The sequence below is a fragment of the Acomys russatus genome, chromosome 29 (assembly GCF_903995435.1).
Source record: "Acomys russatus chromosome 29, mAcoRus1.1, whole genome shotgun sequence".
Lineage (NCBI taxonomy): Eukaryota > Metazoa > Chordata > Mammalia > Rodentia > Muridae > Acomys > Acomys russatus.
In genome coordinates this window covers 1,722,807-1,741,158 of record NC_067165.1, presented here as the reverse complement: position 1 = coordinate 1,741,158, position 18,352 = coordinate 1,722,807, and the positions used below count along the sequence as shown (strand labels likewise).

Genomic DNA, 18,352 nt, shown 5'->3' with positions numbered 1-18,352 from the left:
CTGTTCCAATGAGCCATCCTGCTGGACCCCAAAATTCCATTCTGAGGGCGAGGGTAGGCAACATCATTGGGTACTGGAATTTGGCTACATAGCTGACTGCTTTTCCCTTTATGCTGCCTTGCCTCCTTTGAGAATAATTCAGTATTAGCCACCTATCTTTCTTCTTAGACATGTCATCCTAAAATCTGTGTTTTTTTTTTTTTTTTTTTTTAATTTATTAAGTATACAGTGTTCTGTCTGCATGTATGTACACCTGCATGCCAGAAGAGGGCATCAGATCACATTATAGATGGTTGTGAGCCACCATGTGGTTACTGGGAATTGAACTCAGGACCTCTGGAAGAGCAGGCAGCGCTCTTAACCACTGAGCCATCTCTCCAGGCCAAGCCTGTGTGTTTTAAAGTATTTCCTCGATGCCAGTGAGAACCAAAATTGTACTAAACAGCAGGGCCTCCTTGCATCTCCCTCTGGCATCGCCTGAACTTGCAGTGGCCTGGAAGGCTTCCTTTACTACTTCAGACACGAGAATGTATTGTCTTTGCAGAGGGTGTCAGTGTACACTACAGGTATACTCTGTCAAGTTTTCATTCATGTTTTTTATTTGGTGATTTCTTTGGTAATCAGGCTGCTAAGCTGTTGGAACTTTGTTTTCTTGATCCCACTGGTTATACCTTGTCACTTCATTGAGCAATTATTTTTATTTTTATTTTTTATTTTTTGGTTTTTCGAGACAGGGTCTCTCTCTCTACCCTTGGCCATCCTGGACTCACTTTGTAGACCAGGCTGGCCTCGAACTCACAGCGATCCGCCTGCCTCTGCCTCCTGAGTGCTGGGATTAAAGGCGTGCGCCACCACGCCCGGCTGAGCAATTATTTAACTTCTTTTTTTTTTTTTTAAGATTTATTTATCACTATGTATACAGTGCTCTGCCTGCATGTACATCTGCAGGCAGAGGAGGACATCAGATCACATTATAGATGGTTGTGAGCCACCATGTGGTTGCTGGGAATTGAACTCATGACCTCTGGAAGAGCAGACAGTGTTCTTAACCGCTGAGCCATCTCTCTAGCCCCTATTTAACTTCTTAAGTTCTTAGTTCTTGCTTATACTATTGTGGTTTGATATCAGAACTGTCATCCATGATTCAGAAATTCCACCCTGTGACAAGTTAGTCCTATCTTTTATGTGAATCTTTGAAGAAGAAGAAGAAAGAAAAAAACCCAACTTGTCCATAGCTTCATCCTTTGGCTTCCTTCCTTTGGAGACCAAGGGCTTCTGCTAGCACAGATGTCAGCCGTAAACCTGGCTGCTTGTTATCTGACGTCTACTTCAGAGCAGTGTACAGTGAACCAAAGTAGTTATTTTGTGCATGTGTGTGAGGATTGTTTTGAGGGAGGGTCTCAGCGGTGTAGTCCAGGCTCTCCCAGAGCTTGACCTATAGCCCCACTGCCTTAGCTCACTAACCCTCTGCTTCAGCCTCCTAAGAGCTGCTGTGACAGATGTGTGCCATGATGTCGGGCTGCATGCCTGACTCTTTGTGGCAACATGTATAAGCACAGATGTTTCTCATCAAAGTACCAAACGTGGCCAGGTCTTAGGAGTTGCTGGTAGCTGATAAAATGCATAAGAGTCTAGCTAGGCAAGAACATGTTCCTGCAAGTACTTTAGCCCAGACCTGTTTAAAATCCACTGCATATTCTTAAGGTGATCTTACCGTGCTGCTTATGTTCTGCAGCTCTGACTTGGCATTTGATCTGGAAGGATATGTCTTTATTTTGATCAACGATGTTCTGACAGCGGCCAATGGTGCATACGTGAAACAGAAGTTAGACTCGAAAGTAAGTAGCACTCTACAGCTTCTCATCGGAAGCTAACGGATGGCAGAGACGTGTGGGATAAAGAAACCTACCTGGGGGCGGGGTGGGGAAGGACATAGGAGCTCTCTGAAGGAAATGTGTATCCATGTTCATGCTGACGTAATAAATTTATGTTTGCAAGGCACTGTGGCTCATGCCTGTAATCTCAGCTTTCAGGTAACCGAGGCAGGAGGATAGCCTCATGTTCAAAGCCTGCCTGGGCTTTAGAGTAAAATGCTATCTCCAAAAAAAAAAAAAAAAAAAAAAAAGATGATGAAATTTCTCTTAAGAAATGTTCAGAGAAAAATGTCTTCATGATTGCCATTTTATTCTAGAAGACTTGGTGAGGGACCTGTTTGTGCAGTTGTGAAGGGAAGTGAGTGCTGGAGGAGGATGAGAACCAGGGTCCCTGAGAATGCTAGGGGGTATGGACGGGGCTTGCCCTCAGAGAGCGCTGCATTCCTGGCCCCGGACCTTAGCTCTGTACTCAGCTTTGTGCTTTCCATCGGAAGTGTGCGCACAAGTGCTTTCCACCATACTGTCTGCTTGCTCGCTATTGTGAGTTACATCAATTGAGACCCTCAGAAATGGAGTATTTGAGCCCTGTTTTGTTTGCTGCATTTTAGGGTTAAGTTCTGTAAGAAAACAGCTATCTGGGTTTCAGCTTTCTCTGTCATAGAGCTCTTAATGAGGGGCTGTCCTAAGTTTCCTAGTGGGCCTTGCGAGGACTCACACCAATATTCATCTCAGTTTTTCTTGAGCACTTGGTATGTGTTTCTCTCATAACTGACTCTGGTAGCCGACGTGTATTCCTGCTCATATTTCATCTTAGTAAGGCCATCTCACCCACTTGGTTCCTTGTCTGCTTCATGTTTTGTAGAGTATTTCTGAAAGCACTTCAAGTACATTTTGAGCCCAGATGACAAGTAAGAATAAATGTCCCATTCAAAGGTGGTGATCCTAGTGGATCCTGGAAGTTGTCATTTTGAGGATCTTTCCTGTTGGCCAGGACTTTGCCTTGTCCCCCAGAAAAGAATAGTATAGACTGTGTGGCTGTGTGGCTATCTGTGCAGGTTTTCCTTATTCTTAGAGATGTTTTTTCCTCCACCGAAGATACTACAAAGTTGTTGCTAACACTTTCTTTACAATGCCTGCTATTCCTCCTTCACTTACCCTCTTTGATGTCTGTGTGATGATTGCATTTTTTTTTTTTTTTTTTTTTTTTTTTTTTTAAATATTTTATTTATTTCATGTACATGAGTGCTCTATCTGCCTGTACACCTGCATGACAGAAGAGGGCATTCGAGGGTGTAGATGGTTGTGAGCCACCATGTGGTTGCTGGGATTTAACTCATGACCTTTGGAAGAGCAGACAGTCTCTTAAACCGCTGAGCCATCTCTCCAGCCCCATGATTGCATTTTTTGTTTTGTTTTTTTTTTGTTTTGTTTTCAGAGACAGAGTTTCTCTGTATAGACTTGGCTGTCCTGGACTTGCTTTATAGACCAGGCTGCCCTCGAACTCACAGAAATCTACCTGCCTCTGTCTCTCTGGGTGCTAGGATTACAGGCGTGTGCCGCTGTGTCTGGCTGATGATTGCATTATAATTGAAGATACTAGTGACATTTGTTTTTTAAATCCTTTTTATTTATTTTGTTTTTTTATTTTATTTTTATTTTTATTTTTTTTTCGAGACAGGGTTTCTCTGCATAGCCTTGGCCATCCTGGACTCACTTTGTAGACCAGGCTGGCCTCGAACTCACAGCGATCCACCTGCCTCTGCCTCCTGGGTGCTGGCATTAAAGGCATGGGCCACCACGCCCGGCTTTTAAATCCTTTTTAAAAAGAGGAAAGAGACTAGCAGTTTGGCATTACAGTGACTTTACCTTTATCTCATTTGCTGTTTCACAAAGTAGATACTAAGGCCAGCTCTGCACCAAGCCCACAGCCTCAGCTCTCTGAAGCAGACTGCCGCACAGAGGCTTCTGTGGGATGGACATTGCCTCTGCTGTCACTATAGACATGGCTTCTGGGAATTTGAAATGTGACTGGTGTATCTGAGAAGCTCAGTTTGTGGCTTTGTGTAATTATAATTGAATTAGCTACATATGGCGAATGACTACTATTTTGGACAGCACTGTCTAGAATATATCCCAAAATATAGAAAGAAAATAAAGGTTTCAATATTTTAGCCTTAGAAGAGAGCTCTTCAGTTCCATAGTTGGAAACAGTTTGTGACTTACTGGTATTAATACTCTAAAACTTATTTATGGGTCTGGGGTATAGCTAAGTTGATTTCTTTAGAGATGGTTTTTTTTTAATTAATTAATTAATTTTGAAGCTGGGCATGGTTGTACACATACTCTCCTAGCATTCCGTGAGATAGAATCAGGTAGATCTTTGTGAGTTCAAGGCCAGTCTAGTCTACAAATCGAGTCTAGGACAGCCAGGGCTGTTCCACAGAGAAACCCTGTCTTAAAAAACCTTTTAAAAAATTAATTTTGAGACATGGTCTCACTATGCAGCCCTGGCTGGTCTGGAACTTGCTATGTAGAGCAGTCTGGCTTTGAACTCACAGAGATCTGTCTGCCTCAGCCTCCCTGAGTACTGGAATCAAAGGCATGTGCTATCGTGCCCCAGTGTAGCTTGGTTGGTGTAGTGCTTGCCAAACATGCATGAAAGCCTTGGCTCAGTCTCTAGTACCACATGAGCCAGCTGGGTCCCAGAGCTGGAGGCAAAAGGATCAGAAAGCAACATGATCCTTAGCTATTTAGTGAGTTTGAAACTAGCCTGAGATATATGAGAATCTGCCTCAGTCAATCAATTAAACAATCAATGAGATGAACGAATAAACGAATCCAGGTGGTGCCTGTAATTCCAGCACTCAGGAGGCTGAGCCAAGATGATTGCGAATTCAAGTCCAGCCTGTGCTATGTAGTGAGTGGTGGTTTTAAATCAACCTGTAGAATCATAAGGGAGAATGACATTTAAAGTCATTAGAATGTTAAGGGAGAAGACAAGAGTGTGGACGTTCTTGGTTTTGTCACTTGTCAGCTATGTGGATGGTATCTGTGTCTGTGCATCTTGCACAGTCTCTGCTCCAGGCTAGATCATGCTCTGAGTCATGGTCACCTGTTGCTAAGGGTCATATGGTCTCACTGTTGATCTTTCCTGGTACTGGACGAAGAGGCACACCTTTCCATTGGTACTTACAGTCTTAACTCAGCCATGATTGGTTTAACCTAGGGCCAGTATGACCACACTGAGATGGTTTTAGTAAGTCAGGACTGTAACTTTGGGGCCACCCCCCCCCTTTTTTTTTTTTGCCCCGAAACAAGGTTTCTCTGTGTAGCCTTGGATATCCTGGACTCACTTTGTAGACCAGGCTGGCCTAGAACTCACAGAGATCTGCTTGTCTCTGCCTCCCTGAGTGCTGGGCTTACAGGTGTGCACCACCATGCCCAGCATCAGGGCTGCTTAAAATCATGGGCCACTAGTCAGCTTGTGTCTTATGACATAGAGACCTGGGCCTGTGTTTCAGAGTTGAAGGCGATTATTCAAATTAAGACACTTTTTAACCTTAAAGGCATCCAACACAATGGACATATGTAACTGAAATAGTACTCTCTTTACATTTAAATAGACCTATCTGTTTTCTCCCTAGGAGCTGGGAAAGTATGGTCTGCTCTATTACAATGCACTGTTGATGATTCTGCCCACCCTGGCCATTGCGTATTTCACAGGAGAGGCACAAAAGGTACGATTTGTAATTGCAGGTTATTTGCTCACTGTTTATGATCAAAACATAGACTTCTGAGTTGTTAGGCAGAGGTGTGCTTATTAAGTGACCACAATTCGAGAATTTGCTCTTTAGGTCTTCAGCCTGCTGATGTCAACGTTACCCTGCCTTCTTGGCATAAGCATTTTAAATATTAAAGTGGGTTGCAGTTATTTTACCAGTTAGTAATGTTTTTAATTAGGCCTATAATTATTATTACGGCAGTATTTTCTAACCTGCTAGCAATCAATCAAGACACAGACACCAGTTGTATTTTAAAATAGCCTTACTTAACCTGGGGCAGGGCAGATATTAATCCCCTAAACTACTTCCCATAGTGGGGCAAGAATGGAATCCCTGCCCCAGTCTCATGCCATTTGCTTCTAACAGTTCTATCAAGCTACCTCCCACCCATAATCCCAAATACTTGTTAATGTGCTTCATCTGGACCAAATCCTCCATCCACGCCAGCCATGTGCTTCTCCACCTAACCCATGATGGCACAGCCTTCCTCTCCTCTCCTCTCCTCAGATCTCTCCTCTTCTCAAGATCATCTCTGTCTCCCCAAGCCCTGGAACCTTAGCCACGCCTCTCCCATTTGCTCTGCCCAGGTGTGGTGGCTCTTAGGCAAGGTACAGGTGGGTCACAGAGACAGCAAGCAGTGATTAGCATCAAAATACATTAGACCAACCTCCAACAAAAGTGGTTTAGAATAGCTGCTCTCTCTGCTAGTACAAAGAAAGAAAAGTTTACATTAAAAACATTTTAATTGAGCCGGTTGTGGCGGCACACGCCTTTAATCCCAGTACTCGGGAGGCAGAGGCAGGCGGATCCCTGTGAGTTCGAGGCCAGCCTGGTCTACAAAGTGAGTCCAGGATGGCCAAGGGTAGAGAGAGAGACCCTGTCTCGAAAAACCAAAAAAAAAAAAAAAAATTTTTTAATTGATTGATTGATTGTGTGTGTGTGTTTCCATCATAGGCATCCTCCCATTATCCTCTCCCATCCCCCTCCTCACTCCTGCCTAACCCCTTCTTTCCAACAAGGTCCCTTCCTACTTTGATGTCTGTGTGTTCATATTCCATTGAGATTCTGTAGGTGTACTTGCAGGAGTAGGGTTATTTATTGGGCCATGGGTAATTAGCCTGTGGCTACACTTCTAAAGGAAATGAGCCCCTTCCTGTAGCTGTTAGCTGCTGCTGGGCACTCTGGGAGACGGATGGTGGGGGAGGGGGAGGGGGCTCTAAAACTCCTTCCTCATCCACAATGGACGGTTGAAGGGTCCGATTTTGAGCACGCAGATAGGCATGGCTGCTGTGGTTGACAATCACGTTGGCCGTAAGCTCAGAAGTGCTTCATGGCCCTCCTTCCCACCCTCTGGCTCTTAAGTTTTATCCACCCATCTCTCACAGTACTCCCTGAGTCTTGGAGTGGGAGGTTTTTGCATTTTTCTTAAGCTGTAAAATGGGAATGGAAGCTAACTATCCCTGAAAAATAAAAGATTCTGAAGGAGCTGGAGAGATGGCTCAGTGGTTAAGAATCCTATCTGCTCTTCCAAAGGACCGGGGTTCAATTCCCAGCACCCACATGGCAGCTCACAACTGTCTATAACTCTAGTTCTAGGTGATCTGACACCCCACACCAATACACATTAAAAAAAAAAAAAAAAAAAAAAAGATTCTGAAGTAGTGAAACCCTTTGAGACTCTAGAGTTCTGTTTTTTGATAGGTGTCATCCTTGCTTAAATCCCACCTTTGTTCCCATCACTGGGAGGAGGTACTTAGTATCGAATGGTGCCTTGACTAGATAAATAGCAGCTCATATAGTCATTTACTAATTTTGTGCAAAATTTTCATTAAGTAAATATAGAATAAAAAAGCAAAATCAACCCTAGAGAATTTTTCTGCAGAATAGGCCAATATTTATATAAAAACTGGTATTATATTGTTAGAATCAGAAAATTTTACAAACTAAATGGAAATGCAAAATCCTGCCAATGATACCTCTTCCAAGATTTTGTCTTTGAACCCAGGCTTCAGAATAAATATGTTGGTTACACTTTCTTAGGACAGTAGACTATGTATCAATGGGAACTTGAACAGAAGGTTTTGACTTTTTTTATTATTTTTTTTTATTTTTTGGCTTTTCGAGACAGGGTTTCTCTGTGTAGCCTTGCCTGTCCTGGACTTTCTTTGTAGACCAGGCTGGCCTTGAACTCACAGTGATCCACCTGCCTCTGCCTCTGCCTCTGCCTCCCAAGTGTATGCATCACCACGACCAGCTTGAATAGAAGGTTTTGAAATTAGACTAGTGATACATTCTTGGAGCTGAGTAAGGATCTTGACAACTTATGAAGCTTTTTGTTTTGATATAGTCTTCAATACCATTCATTCAAAGAGCTCTCCAGGTCTTTTTGAACATATGAATAGATGTTCTAGTAAAATGTAGCCTGGCTGCCAGCAAACCTAAACAGGACCCCAAAGTAGAAATTGCTATCGCTTTGACTAACAGTGTTAAGTATCTAATTGTTCTCTGGCTTTGGAGAAAGCAAAATGAGAAACTAATATTTCCTGAATCCTTCTTATGTATGTGCTGGTCACTTAACTGAAATATAATCTAGTTTTCTTAATAGCTGTAGGAAGCTTGAATTTCCATATTTTGTGAATGTGGAAGGAAATTCAGAAACATTAAAAAACTTGCATAAGGTCACACTGTTGGGAGAAGCCATGGTCTGCAGAGGTCTGCTTCCCTCTAGCAGACTCTGGCAGAAGCAACTTTTACTCTTGAACAAAGGTGTAGAACAAAGGTGTGAAAGAAGACAACCTGCCCCTCAGGACAGGACAGGACAGATGGCTCCAAGTCCCAAGGCCAGTATGCTCATGAGACATGCTTTAAGAATGCTGTAAGGATCATCATGCGTATGCACTGGAAGGACCTAGCAAAGAGAGGCGTTCCATCAGGTTTGGACTAGTATCTCGTAGCTACTTGAAACTATCAACCAAAGCAGGTATGTCTTCATTCCAAAATGACGGCAGTTTATATAGAAGTTGTAGCATAATTTGTGCATATTTCAAAGTTCAACAGCACTTTAATCCCAGCTCTCAGGAGGCAGAGTCAGGCACATCTTTGAGTTTGAGGCCAGCTTGTTCTGTAGAGCCAATTCCAGGACAGGCAAGGATACACAGAGAAACCCTGAAGAGATGGGGGCAGGGAACAGAGACAGAGACAGAGAGAATAGTTTGAATGTTCCAGTATGGCTAAGCATGTGTATTCATGGCATGAAAAAGCACTTTGCCATCTACAGTAGGGTTATATTTGTTTCCCTCTTACTCTTCTGTTTTCAGTTAGGAAATGCATTTGTTTTCTCTGTTTTACTTTTCTAATGACACTGTCAGATACAGGTCAAGAACATATTTTACCACACTGATTTTGAGGAGTGTCAGTACACTTAAATATTTTCTCTCTCTCTCTTTTTTTTTTTTTTTTTTTTTTTTTGGTTTTTCGAGACAGGGTTTCTCTGTGTAGCCTTGGCCATCCTGGACTCACTTTGTAGACCAGGCTGGCCTTGAACTCACAGCGATCCGCCTGCCTCTGCCTCCCGAGTGCTGGGATTAAAGGTGTGCGCCACCACACCCGGCAAGGCATTTTATTTTTAAGCCTGTTTCAAATAAACAGTTTGAGCCTCTCCTGGCTGGAAGTCATACTTTATCTGCAGGCGTGATGCACTTTACTCGACAAGATGTTTCAACATAAATAGTGTTTCTTGAGCTTAGTTATATATCCTGAGAAGGTTTGTTATGCTGTTTACAGAAGTTGGGTGTCCTCAAGGTCCCACAGTGCTGGGATGTAGAGTAGAACCTCTCTGATGCCTGCGCAGCCCCCGCTTCTGTGTCTGGCTGTGTCTGGCTCCCATAGCCATCTGCTGCACCCAGGGTGGTTTCTGCTCCACTTGGGATCTCCATGCAGGGCTTTACTATGGGACCTTGTGAGAAACATCTGAGGGCATCAGGGCTATGCCCTCCTTTGTTCACAGGCATAGCGTTGTCATTTTATGATGACTCAGTGCTTCTGTGGAAAGAAAGACCAGGCTCCTGTTGAAATGGAGCTTTGACTCGGTAGGTAAGTCAGATTGTACACGGGTCATGCAGTAAGAGCTGTGAAGACAATCGGATCAAAGAGGGAATGATGGGGAATTGCTATTTTGAAAAATACAGCTGGCGAAAGTAACTTTCTAAGGCTCATCTGAGCAGACTCTGAAGTGAATGGACTGGGAAACAATTTGTGTGCTTTTGCAGAGTAATCCAGTTAGAAGCAAAAGCAGGTTCTGAGCCTTGAGGAGAAAGTGCTTAGCACTGTCCAAATGAGTAAAACCAAGAAAAGGTGAGATGGGCCCTTAGTAACGCGTGTGTGTGCATCTGTGTGTATGTATGGTTGTGTGTGTGGTTGTGTGTGCATGTATGGTTGCATGTCTTTGCATGTGTGTGCGTGTGCGTGCGTGTGTGCGTGCGTGTGTGTGTGTGTGTGTGTGTGTGTGTAGGGGGCTTGAAGATGTATTCCAGGTAGGACTCACCATGAGCCCAGGATGGCTGCAGTAGTAGATCCATGGCTAGCACATGGACAGCTGGGAAGCCGGAGACCCGGGAAAGCTCTGCTTTCCATGAACAAGGACACTAGGGCCAGAGAGGATCTGGTCTCCATTCGAAGACTAGTGCTCTCCTTCTCCCCACTGTCCTACTCCCTCCTCCCATCTAAATTAGGCTTAGATCTAGACATAGCCATTTGGAGGTTCCTCTGCTGATAGGAAGAGGTTGTGAGAGTTTGTTATGAGAAGAGTGAAGATTGGCAGCCTCTGGTTCCACTGATGGTCACGGCCGCTCTTTGCTCTCAACTCTGCTTTGACACACGTATAATAAATCAGGCAAATATAATATCCACTAGGTAAAAAATGCTTTCTGGAGCAAAGGCATGCTAGTGTGCACAGTAGGCTCTGTTCGCTCAGCTGCTGTAAGCCAGTGTCTTTAATAGTCAGGGCTGATAAGCTGCTCTCAGCACTAGACTCCAGAGCCACACAGTGCAGGGACATTCACATATTCTTCGGCTATTTAAATAAAGAAACTCTGGAAAAGTAGAAGGCAATAAAATAACCAAAAAGTTTTTATGCATTTGCATGGGAACAGGATATGTATGTGTGTATATATGTATATTTAGTTTACTGTGCAACCATGCAAAAGTACTTAAAAACTATTCTTTATAAATTAAGCAGTAAGAAAAAGATAAAGTATTCTGTGATGGAGTCTCAATTTAAAAATAACTAGGGCAGGTGGGACAAACCAAATAACATATTAATCTTATTATTCGAACTTAAAAGGTTTTGACCCAGGACGCAAACTGATGCAAACTCAGATCAAGCAGAGAAAATTTTCATTAGGAAATCTAGCAAGAGGCTCTGAAAGGTCAGTTCTCCAGAAGGGCAGATGTGCTGTGAGCATAGAATATCAGTAAGAATTGGAGGCTCACACACCCCAAAGTTCTGTATAAATTACAAGACAAAATCTAACTGAGACTGACACCAGGGAGCACTAGTACCAGTGCTGAGCAGAGCGTCCTGAGAGCTTGGGCGCCCTTTTGTGTGGCTCTGCCTCTCCTTCTCTCCCTTTCTCCCTCCTCCTTTCTTATCTACAGAATCTTAGGCTTGCTAGAGAGGAAAGGACCAACATACTTAGCACTTAGTTTTAGAAAAGATGCATCTTAAAACACTCTTTAAAAAAACATAGTCAGGCTTGGTTTGCGCCTGTAATCTCAGAATTTGGGAGGCTGAGGCTGGAGGATGGGCCTGAGTTTGGGGCCAGGCTGGCCAGCAGTTATGACACTGTCTCAAAACGAGTCAACCAAAGCCCCCATTGTGGAAACGAGGACCAGGAGTTCGAGGTCGTCCTTGCTACATAGTGAATTTGATGCTACCCTGGACTATATGAAACCCTGTCTCAAAACACTAGAAGTCTGTGCATTGTACAGAAATCATCTTCCTGTTAATAAAAACAAAACAAAACAAAAAAACATCTAATAACATAGGTGAGAATAGAATGGGTATCATTTGACTAGTGACTTTCCAGAGTGTCAGGATAGATATGTTTATGCTCTGAGCTGCTGCCTCCAAAACGGAAAGCTGCAGCAAGGGCTGGCCTTGGCTTCTTGGCAGCACTCTTTGCTGGGTTTCTCAGGTACCTATGGAAGAATAGTCCCCTACTGTAGACCTCACAAGGCCACTACCATAGTGACATGACTCAGAAGAGCTCAAGGAAAAGTTGCTGTCCAGGTCTAGGTAATTACTAATCATTACGTCCATTTCTAAGTAATGAACCCTTTTATGCTCTTTACTTAGGCTGTTAAGAGTTACTGATTTTTTTTTTCAGGATCACCCTGTGGACCACACAGCTTGGTTATTTATTTATTTATTTACTTACTTATTTACTTATTTAGATCTTGTAGTATTTTCTCCACATAGAGACACATCTTTTATTTCTAGGCTTTGGCATTCTCCTTGTGAAACAAGTATGTTGGATCAGGAATTCTTTACATACATATGGATGGATTTTTCTGAGTTTGAATACTCTTTAGCTATTCTTGTCTTTGAGGCCATGCTTTTTAAAAATAGGATCAGTGACTCAGTAGGTAAGATAGGGTGTGTATTGTTCCCATACATAGCTGTTAGAGCCCTGAGGGCAGAAAGAAAGTAGTGAAACTGTCTGGGCTCTGATTTCCTATCTAAGGCCGGAGTGGGGTGCAGAGGGAGAGAGGGTGCGGTAGATGGCTAGAGTGTGGTGTGAAAGGGAGTGAGTAGGTGGTGGGAGCACTGCCTGCGGCGCAGCTCTCCTCGGGTTGGGAGAGAAGTGTGGAGATCATCAGTCGTGCTGTTATCCTCCTGCAAGATCCCTGGCACTTACCGCTGAGTAAGGACTCAGGCTTTTTTCTCAGTACTTTCCAAAGTGGCATCGTTCTCACTCGTGCTCCTTAATATATAGTGCTTACTTATATATTTTATTTATTCTATGGCGGTTTCAAAATGTATACAGTGCATACTGATCATATCTATCCCCTCCTTTCCTGCTCCCTCCCTATGAACATCCCCTAGCATGTCCCTGTCCCACTGTCATGTCGTCTCCTTCCTTTTTAATTAGTACCTCCTGCTGGAATAGCAGCTGCTCATGTTGGCTTGACCTAGTGCAGGTTGTTGTACTGCAATGAGCTCATGATCATGAGTACAGCCTTCACAGATGCTCCCTCCTTTTTTCCCAGGTTAGTTAACCCAAGCAACAAAAGATCAGAGATTTTGCAGATTTTTTTTTTTTTTTTAACCAAAAATCTATTCAAACCAAGTGTTTTGATTTCCAGAAGTGGTTGGTTTGTTTGCCCTTTGACTATATGATATTCTTGATGCTGGTAGTCTGCATGGCCCATGGTCGTGCAATGGGCTAACAACACCTGGGAACTTCCTTCAAAACAGAAGGCCGCTTAAGGAACCGTCATGTATAATCTGTAATCACAGCCACCACTAAGCAGATTGAAGACTGCAGGCCTGTGGCATAGCTCCCAGTCAGCTCTGTGCCACACACAGCGTGACCAGGCAGGCCCCATCTTCATAATGCTCTTTATCAGTTTTTTCAAGAGGTAGAAGTTGTGTTTTGTTTAAAACATCTTTACCCCTGATTGACAAAGTTCATAGTTGCTATGTCTTCTGTATTTCCTATTTTAGGAAGAATAAAAGTTTGCAAATAAAGCAACCACTGAGAGATAATAGTGGAAGAAGCACAGAAAATAACACCTGTCTATACATTCTGTACACACTTAAAGTGTTTCGTTTCATTCTCTCAGTTGGTCCTCACAAAAGGCAGCTGGATTGAACTTTTCCTCCCTCTGTGGTGCAGCTGGAGGCCCACAGAAATCCAGTGACATTTCCATGGCCTCACAGAAAGACAATTGCAGAGTGAGAAGCAGAATTCCTGCTTTTTGTTTTTTGATGGGTGGTGGCAAATGGGGATTGAACTCGTGATCCCATGATTGCTAGGCAAGTGCTGTGCCGTTGAGGCGCCCCTCAGCCTGAGCTGCTTTTGACTTGTTGATCTAGTAAGCGTTTCTGTATAGAGGCAGAAACGGGGAAAGAAGGATATGTCATTTCCCAACAACATACATTAGTACAGAAGGGAGGTTCTGCCCAACACGTGTCTGAAAGTTCCATCCTTAAGGACCTCCATTTAGGTAAAGACTGCAAACAAAAAAGAAAAGAAAAGAAAAAAGAAAAAAGAATTTCAGAATGAGGAAGGAGCAAAGTTAGTGTTCGTTGAGTATACCATCTGGACAGTATCTATTATAGTAGTGCTTTGAGTTTTGAATGAGTGAGTTTATAAAGTAAAAGAATAAATAGTGAATAGCAGCTAGAAGAAGCAGTAGAAAGCAAAACACTGAATCAGGTGCTGTCAGTGTTCAGCGGGAACCATTGGAGTAGCCCAACTGAGAGAGCGAACAAGTAGCATCATCAAATTGAGGGTTTACAAACATGAGCCTAATCTGACTGGGGAAGTTGAGGCAGTCAACTGGAGTTCCCGGTTGAGCTTTTTTTCTGGGGATGTGTTACTGTTTAGGCTTCTTGATGGGATTAGTTTTCTCTGCCAGTTAAAGAATTAAAGGCAGAAAAACCTCAAAAGCAGCAAGTAGCAGCGGGAGCAATCTCAGACTCAGCAGACAGCACCAGTCGGAGAAGAAAGGCTTTGTGAGGGCTGAGGACACAACAGCAAGGCACACACAGAGAGAAAGACCCTCGACAAAGCAGCAAGAAGACTTTGGCTCGGGAAATCCAGTCTTTCATGAGGCTGGAGTTTTTAAGGATTTTTGAGGGGGTCTTCTTTTCCCATTTTAGTGTTGATTAGTTTGAACAAAGGGTGGCTGAGAGGCCCACAACCTTGGTGGAAACTTGGCCCGACCCAGACTTGAATGGGTCAGAAGTTCATCATCAGGGGACCTGACTGGCCTTCGTTCTGTGCTGCCAGGCTAGCCATCTTAGAGAGGAAGAAGCCAGCCATCTTGGAAATGCGCCATCTCTATTACCTAATGTGGCTCCTCTCCCCATCCATCTGCATGCTAGGGAATCTGTATAACAGATGAGCTTGCAATCAGAGCAGCATCTCCATTCCCATCCAATCAGAGCAGCGTCTCCGTAGATGAGCTTCCAATCAGAGCAGCGTCTCCATAGATGAACCTCCCATTCCCATTGCAGACTTTTTGACATCATGGGATAAACTATACTGACCTCTGTGGGAAATGTTTCACCTTTTAGCTGTTTGCAAGAAGGACACGGTGTTTTTTTTTTTTTTTTGGTTTTTCGAGACAGGGTCTCTCTGTGTAGCCTTGGCCATCCTGGACTCACTTTGTAGACCAGGCTGGCCTCGAACTCACAGCGATTCGCCTGCCTCTGCCTCCCGAGTGCTGGGATTAAAGGCGTGCGCCACCACGCCCGGCTGGACACGGTGTTTTTACCCTTGGCTGGTTCACTGTTCTTCCCTCTCCGGGTTACGGAGCCAGGGGCCAGCCTGTCTCCGGACAAGAGTCCCTGGAGGACACTTGAAGTAAATATGCTCAAGTCTGGAATAGGAGAGCCTTCTTGGCTTCTAGTGTCTACTTTTTAACAAGCTTACACACATAGCACATGACAATTTATCAGTATCATGTATTCCAATTATTGAGTTTATAAAGAGAACACGGGCGGGGGGGAGGGCGCAGGCAGAGAGGGAGGAGCTATTAACAGCAGGTATCTATATGATTTTGTGGCTCTTTTTAAAATTAATTTATTCATATTACATCTCAATTGCTATCCCATCCTTTATATCCTCCCATTCCTCCCCCCTCCTGCTTTCCCCCTCCTCCCTTCCCCTATGTCTGTGACTGAGGGGGATCTCCTCCCCCTGTATATGGTCATAGTGTATCAAGTCGCTCTTGAAGTTAACATTTCTCAAAGGATGTAGTTTACCAGGTTTGAATATTGTTTGGTGGAAAAATAAGCTCTAGCATTAAAGTACATAAAAGGTATTTTATTCTAGAGCTAAATTTCAGTGACCATGGCCCAGCAAAACATATTTGTTACTTCAAATCAAATGTTCCAGTGTGAAGGTAGTGTCATGAAGCATTATTATTATTGTTGTTGTTGTTATTTTATTTTTTGGTTTTTTGAGACAGGGTTTCTCTGCGTAGCCTTGGCTGTCCTGGACTCACTTTGTAGACTAGGCTGGCCTCGAACTCACAGTGATCCACCAGCCTCTGCCTCCCTAGTTCTGGGATTAAAGGCATGCACCACCACACCTAGCAAAGCTTTATTATTTTATAGGACAGTGGAAATCATAAATCAAAAAAAGGTTAAAATATCTTGGTGGGAGGGCGGGGGTGGGGCTGGAGAAATGGCTCAGTGGTTAAGAGCATCACCTGCTCTTCCAGTGGTCCTGAGTTCAATTCCTAGCAACCACATAATGGCCTCACAACCATCTATAATGTGATCTGATGCCCTCTTCTGCTGATAAAGTACTCATATACAATAAAAATATATATCTTGGTCAGTCCATCGGGGAGGCGGTTACGAGAAGATGGAAGCTTTTTTATAGGCTTCCCATTCTCTCTGATGATACTGTCAGCTTTTGGGTTGGTCGAAGCTGGTGGTTGGCTACATTAGTAGATTCCAAAATGTTGTTATTTAGAAGTCATGTGATGTTAGTTCATACACAGAGGTGGACAAAGAATGGCTTTTCAAGGCTTAAAGCTAGGCCGAGATAAGGTAATGAGCCTCTGGACCTGTACCATCCCAACCTCTCCATATCATGGAAGTTCTAATCAGTATCAGTCTTTGCAGACAGTTTCCTTCCAGGAATTCTCCTTGACAAGATTAAGAAGTTTTTACAAATTAATTTTTAAAATTAAGGAAGAAATTAGCTGAGAGTGATGGTATGTGCCCTTAAACCCACCACTTGGGAAACAGAGAAAGGCATATCTCTGTGAATTCGAGACCAACCTGGTCTACATAGAGTTCAAGGCTAGCCAGGGATACATAGTAAGACCCTGTCAATATATATATATAGAGAGAGAGATAGAGAGAGAGAGAGAGAGAGAGAGAGAGAGAGAGAGAGAGAGAGAGCGCGAGCGCACACGCTAGTTTACTTCTCTTGAATTACCTTTTATAAACAAAAGTATAAAGAGGTTTGGAGGGGCCTTGTTGGGCAAACCCAAAGATTGCATGCATTCTGGCCCAAAGCATGCATGATCCATTTGTTGTTTTAAAAACCTGTGTTTGAAGCTGGGGTGATGGCGCACACCTTTAATCCCAGCACTTGGGAGGCAGAAGCAGGTGGATTGCTGTGAGTTCGGGGCCAGCGTGGTCTACAAAGCGAGTCCAGGACAGCCAAGGCTACACAGAGAAACCCTGTCTCGAAAAGCCAAAACAAAAATCAAAAACAAAAAAATCGCCTGTGTTTGTGATAAGAGGATTTTAGCATCTTAGCAGCTGTTTTGAAAGCTTTGACTCTTAAACCAGCAGGAAATGCACAGCAGACTGTACGAGCTTCTTTTATTTTCCAGTCTTTCAGTTTCTCAGGTTTTCTTTCTTGCTCAGGGTGGATGGAATGACTAGGCTGCAGAGCAGGACATGCACCTCTGAGCAGCATAACCGTGTGTTTAACATTTCTCAGTTTGGTGTGTAGCTGAGGCACTTAGTAAGGAGTAGCTTTTATTAGCTGCTTTCCTTCCTTCCTTCCTTCCTTCCTTCCTTCCTTCCTTCCTTCCTCCCTTCCTTCCTTCCTTCCTTCCTTCCTTCCTTCCCTCTTCCTTCCTTGTGGCAGAGGGAGCAGGCCCTTATATGTTATAGGGACTGATCGAGTCATATTTATCCTGCAGCTGTGTTTTCAAGTGGCTGCTTCTTGCCGTAGTCCCAGCCAAAGATCTATTCCTGTGCTAAAGCCCAAATACAGCAGGCTGACTAGCTCTCCAGAGGCAAGCCAAATACTTAGGGGAGGGAGCACGGATCCCAGGAGAATTGTTTGTCTCCTCTTGAATATTCATTACTGGAATAAAATCTCGTGTTCCATATAAAGAGAGCCTTAAGGCCTGGAGTTGGCAGATTCAGGGCTGTCTGTATTAGCTCTGTGACCTCCTGTTACTTGTGTGTTGTCCCCTGGGGATAATACGATCTTTACTTTTCATCTCACACAAGTGTTGTGGGAGCCGAATAGCGTGACCTGTGCAGAGCACCCCCATCCCCACCCTCCAAATATCAGGCAATACTTTGACTGTTTTGATTTGCTTTCATCAGTGGCAAACATGAATAAACTATCCTTAACACAGTGACCCAAGGTGTCAAATTACACACCCAACATTGAGAGCTAAAACAGAAGGAGTGTGGGGCTGTAATACAGATTACATTTCACTCATAGGTGGCTCATGTGCTTATGTGTGTGACTTATGTATAATTAATGATATTTACTAGAGTGTTCCTAAAAGCTTGTAGAAATCAGCCATTGGAAGACGAGATTTTGGAGGGGTCAGAGAGATGGCTTCGAGGGAAAAGGTACTTGCCACCAAACCCAATGACCTGAGTTCAATCCCTGGAACGCACATAGCGGAAGTAGAGGACCAACTTTTCTAAATTTTCTTCTGATCCCAATACATGGCATGTTCATTCTCTTCCCCCAA

At 43.6% G+C, this 18,352-nt stretch overlaps 1 protein-coding gene across 1 annotated transcript in view; it reads left to right on the top strand.

The window, feature by feature from the left end:
- Positions 1-18,352, top strand: part of Slc35d1 (solute carrier family 35 member D1) — a 45,136-nt gene that overhangs the window by 6,647 nt on the left and 20,137 nt on the right. The window contains exons 7-8 of the mRNA XM_051171431.1: positions 1,736-1,838; positions 5,519-5,611. Coding sequence (XP_051027388.1) covers positions 1,736-1,838; positions 5,519-5,611 — 196 coding nt within the window. The remainder of the gene's footprint in view (positions 1-1,735; positions 1,839-5,518; positions 5,612-18,352) is intronic.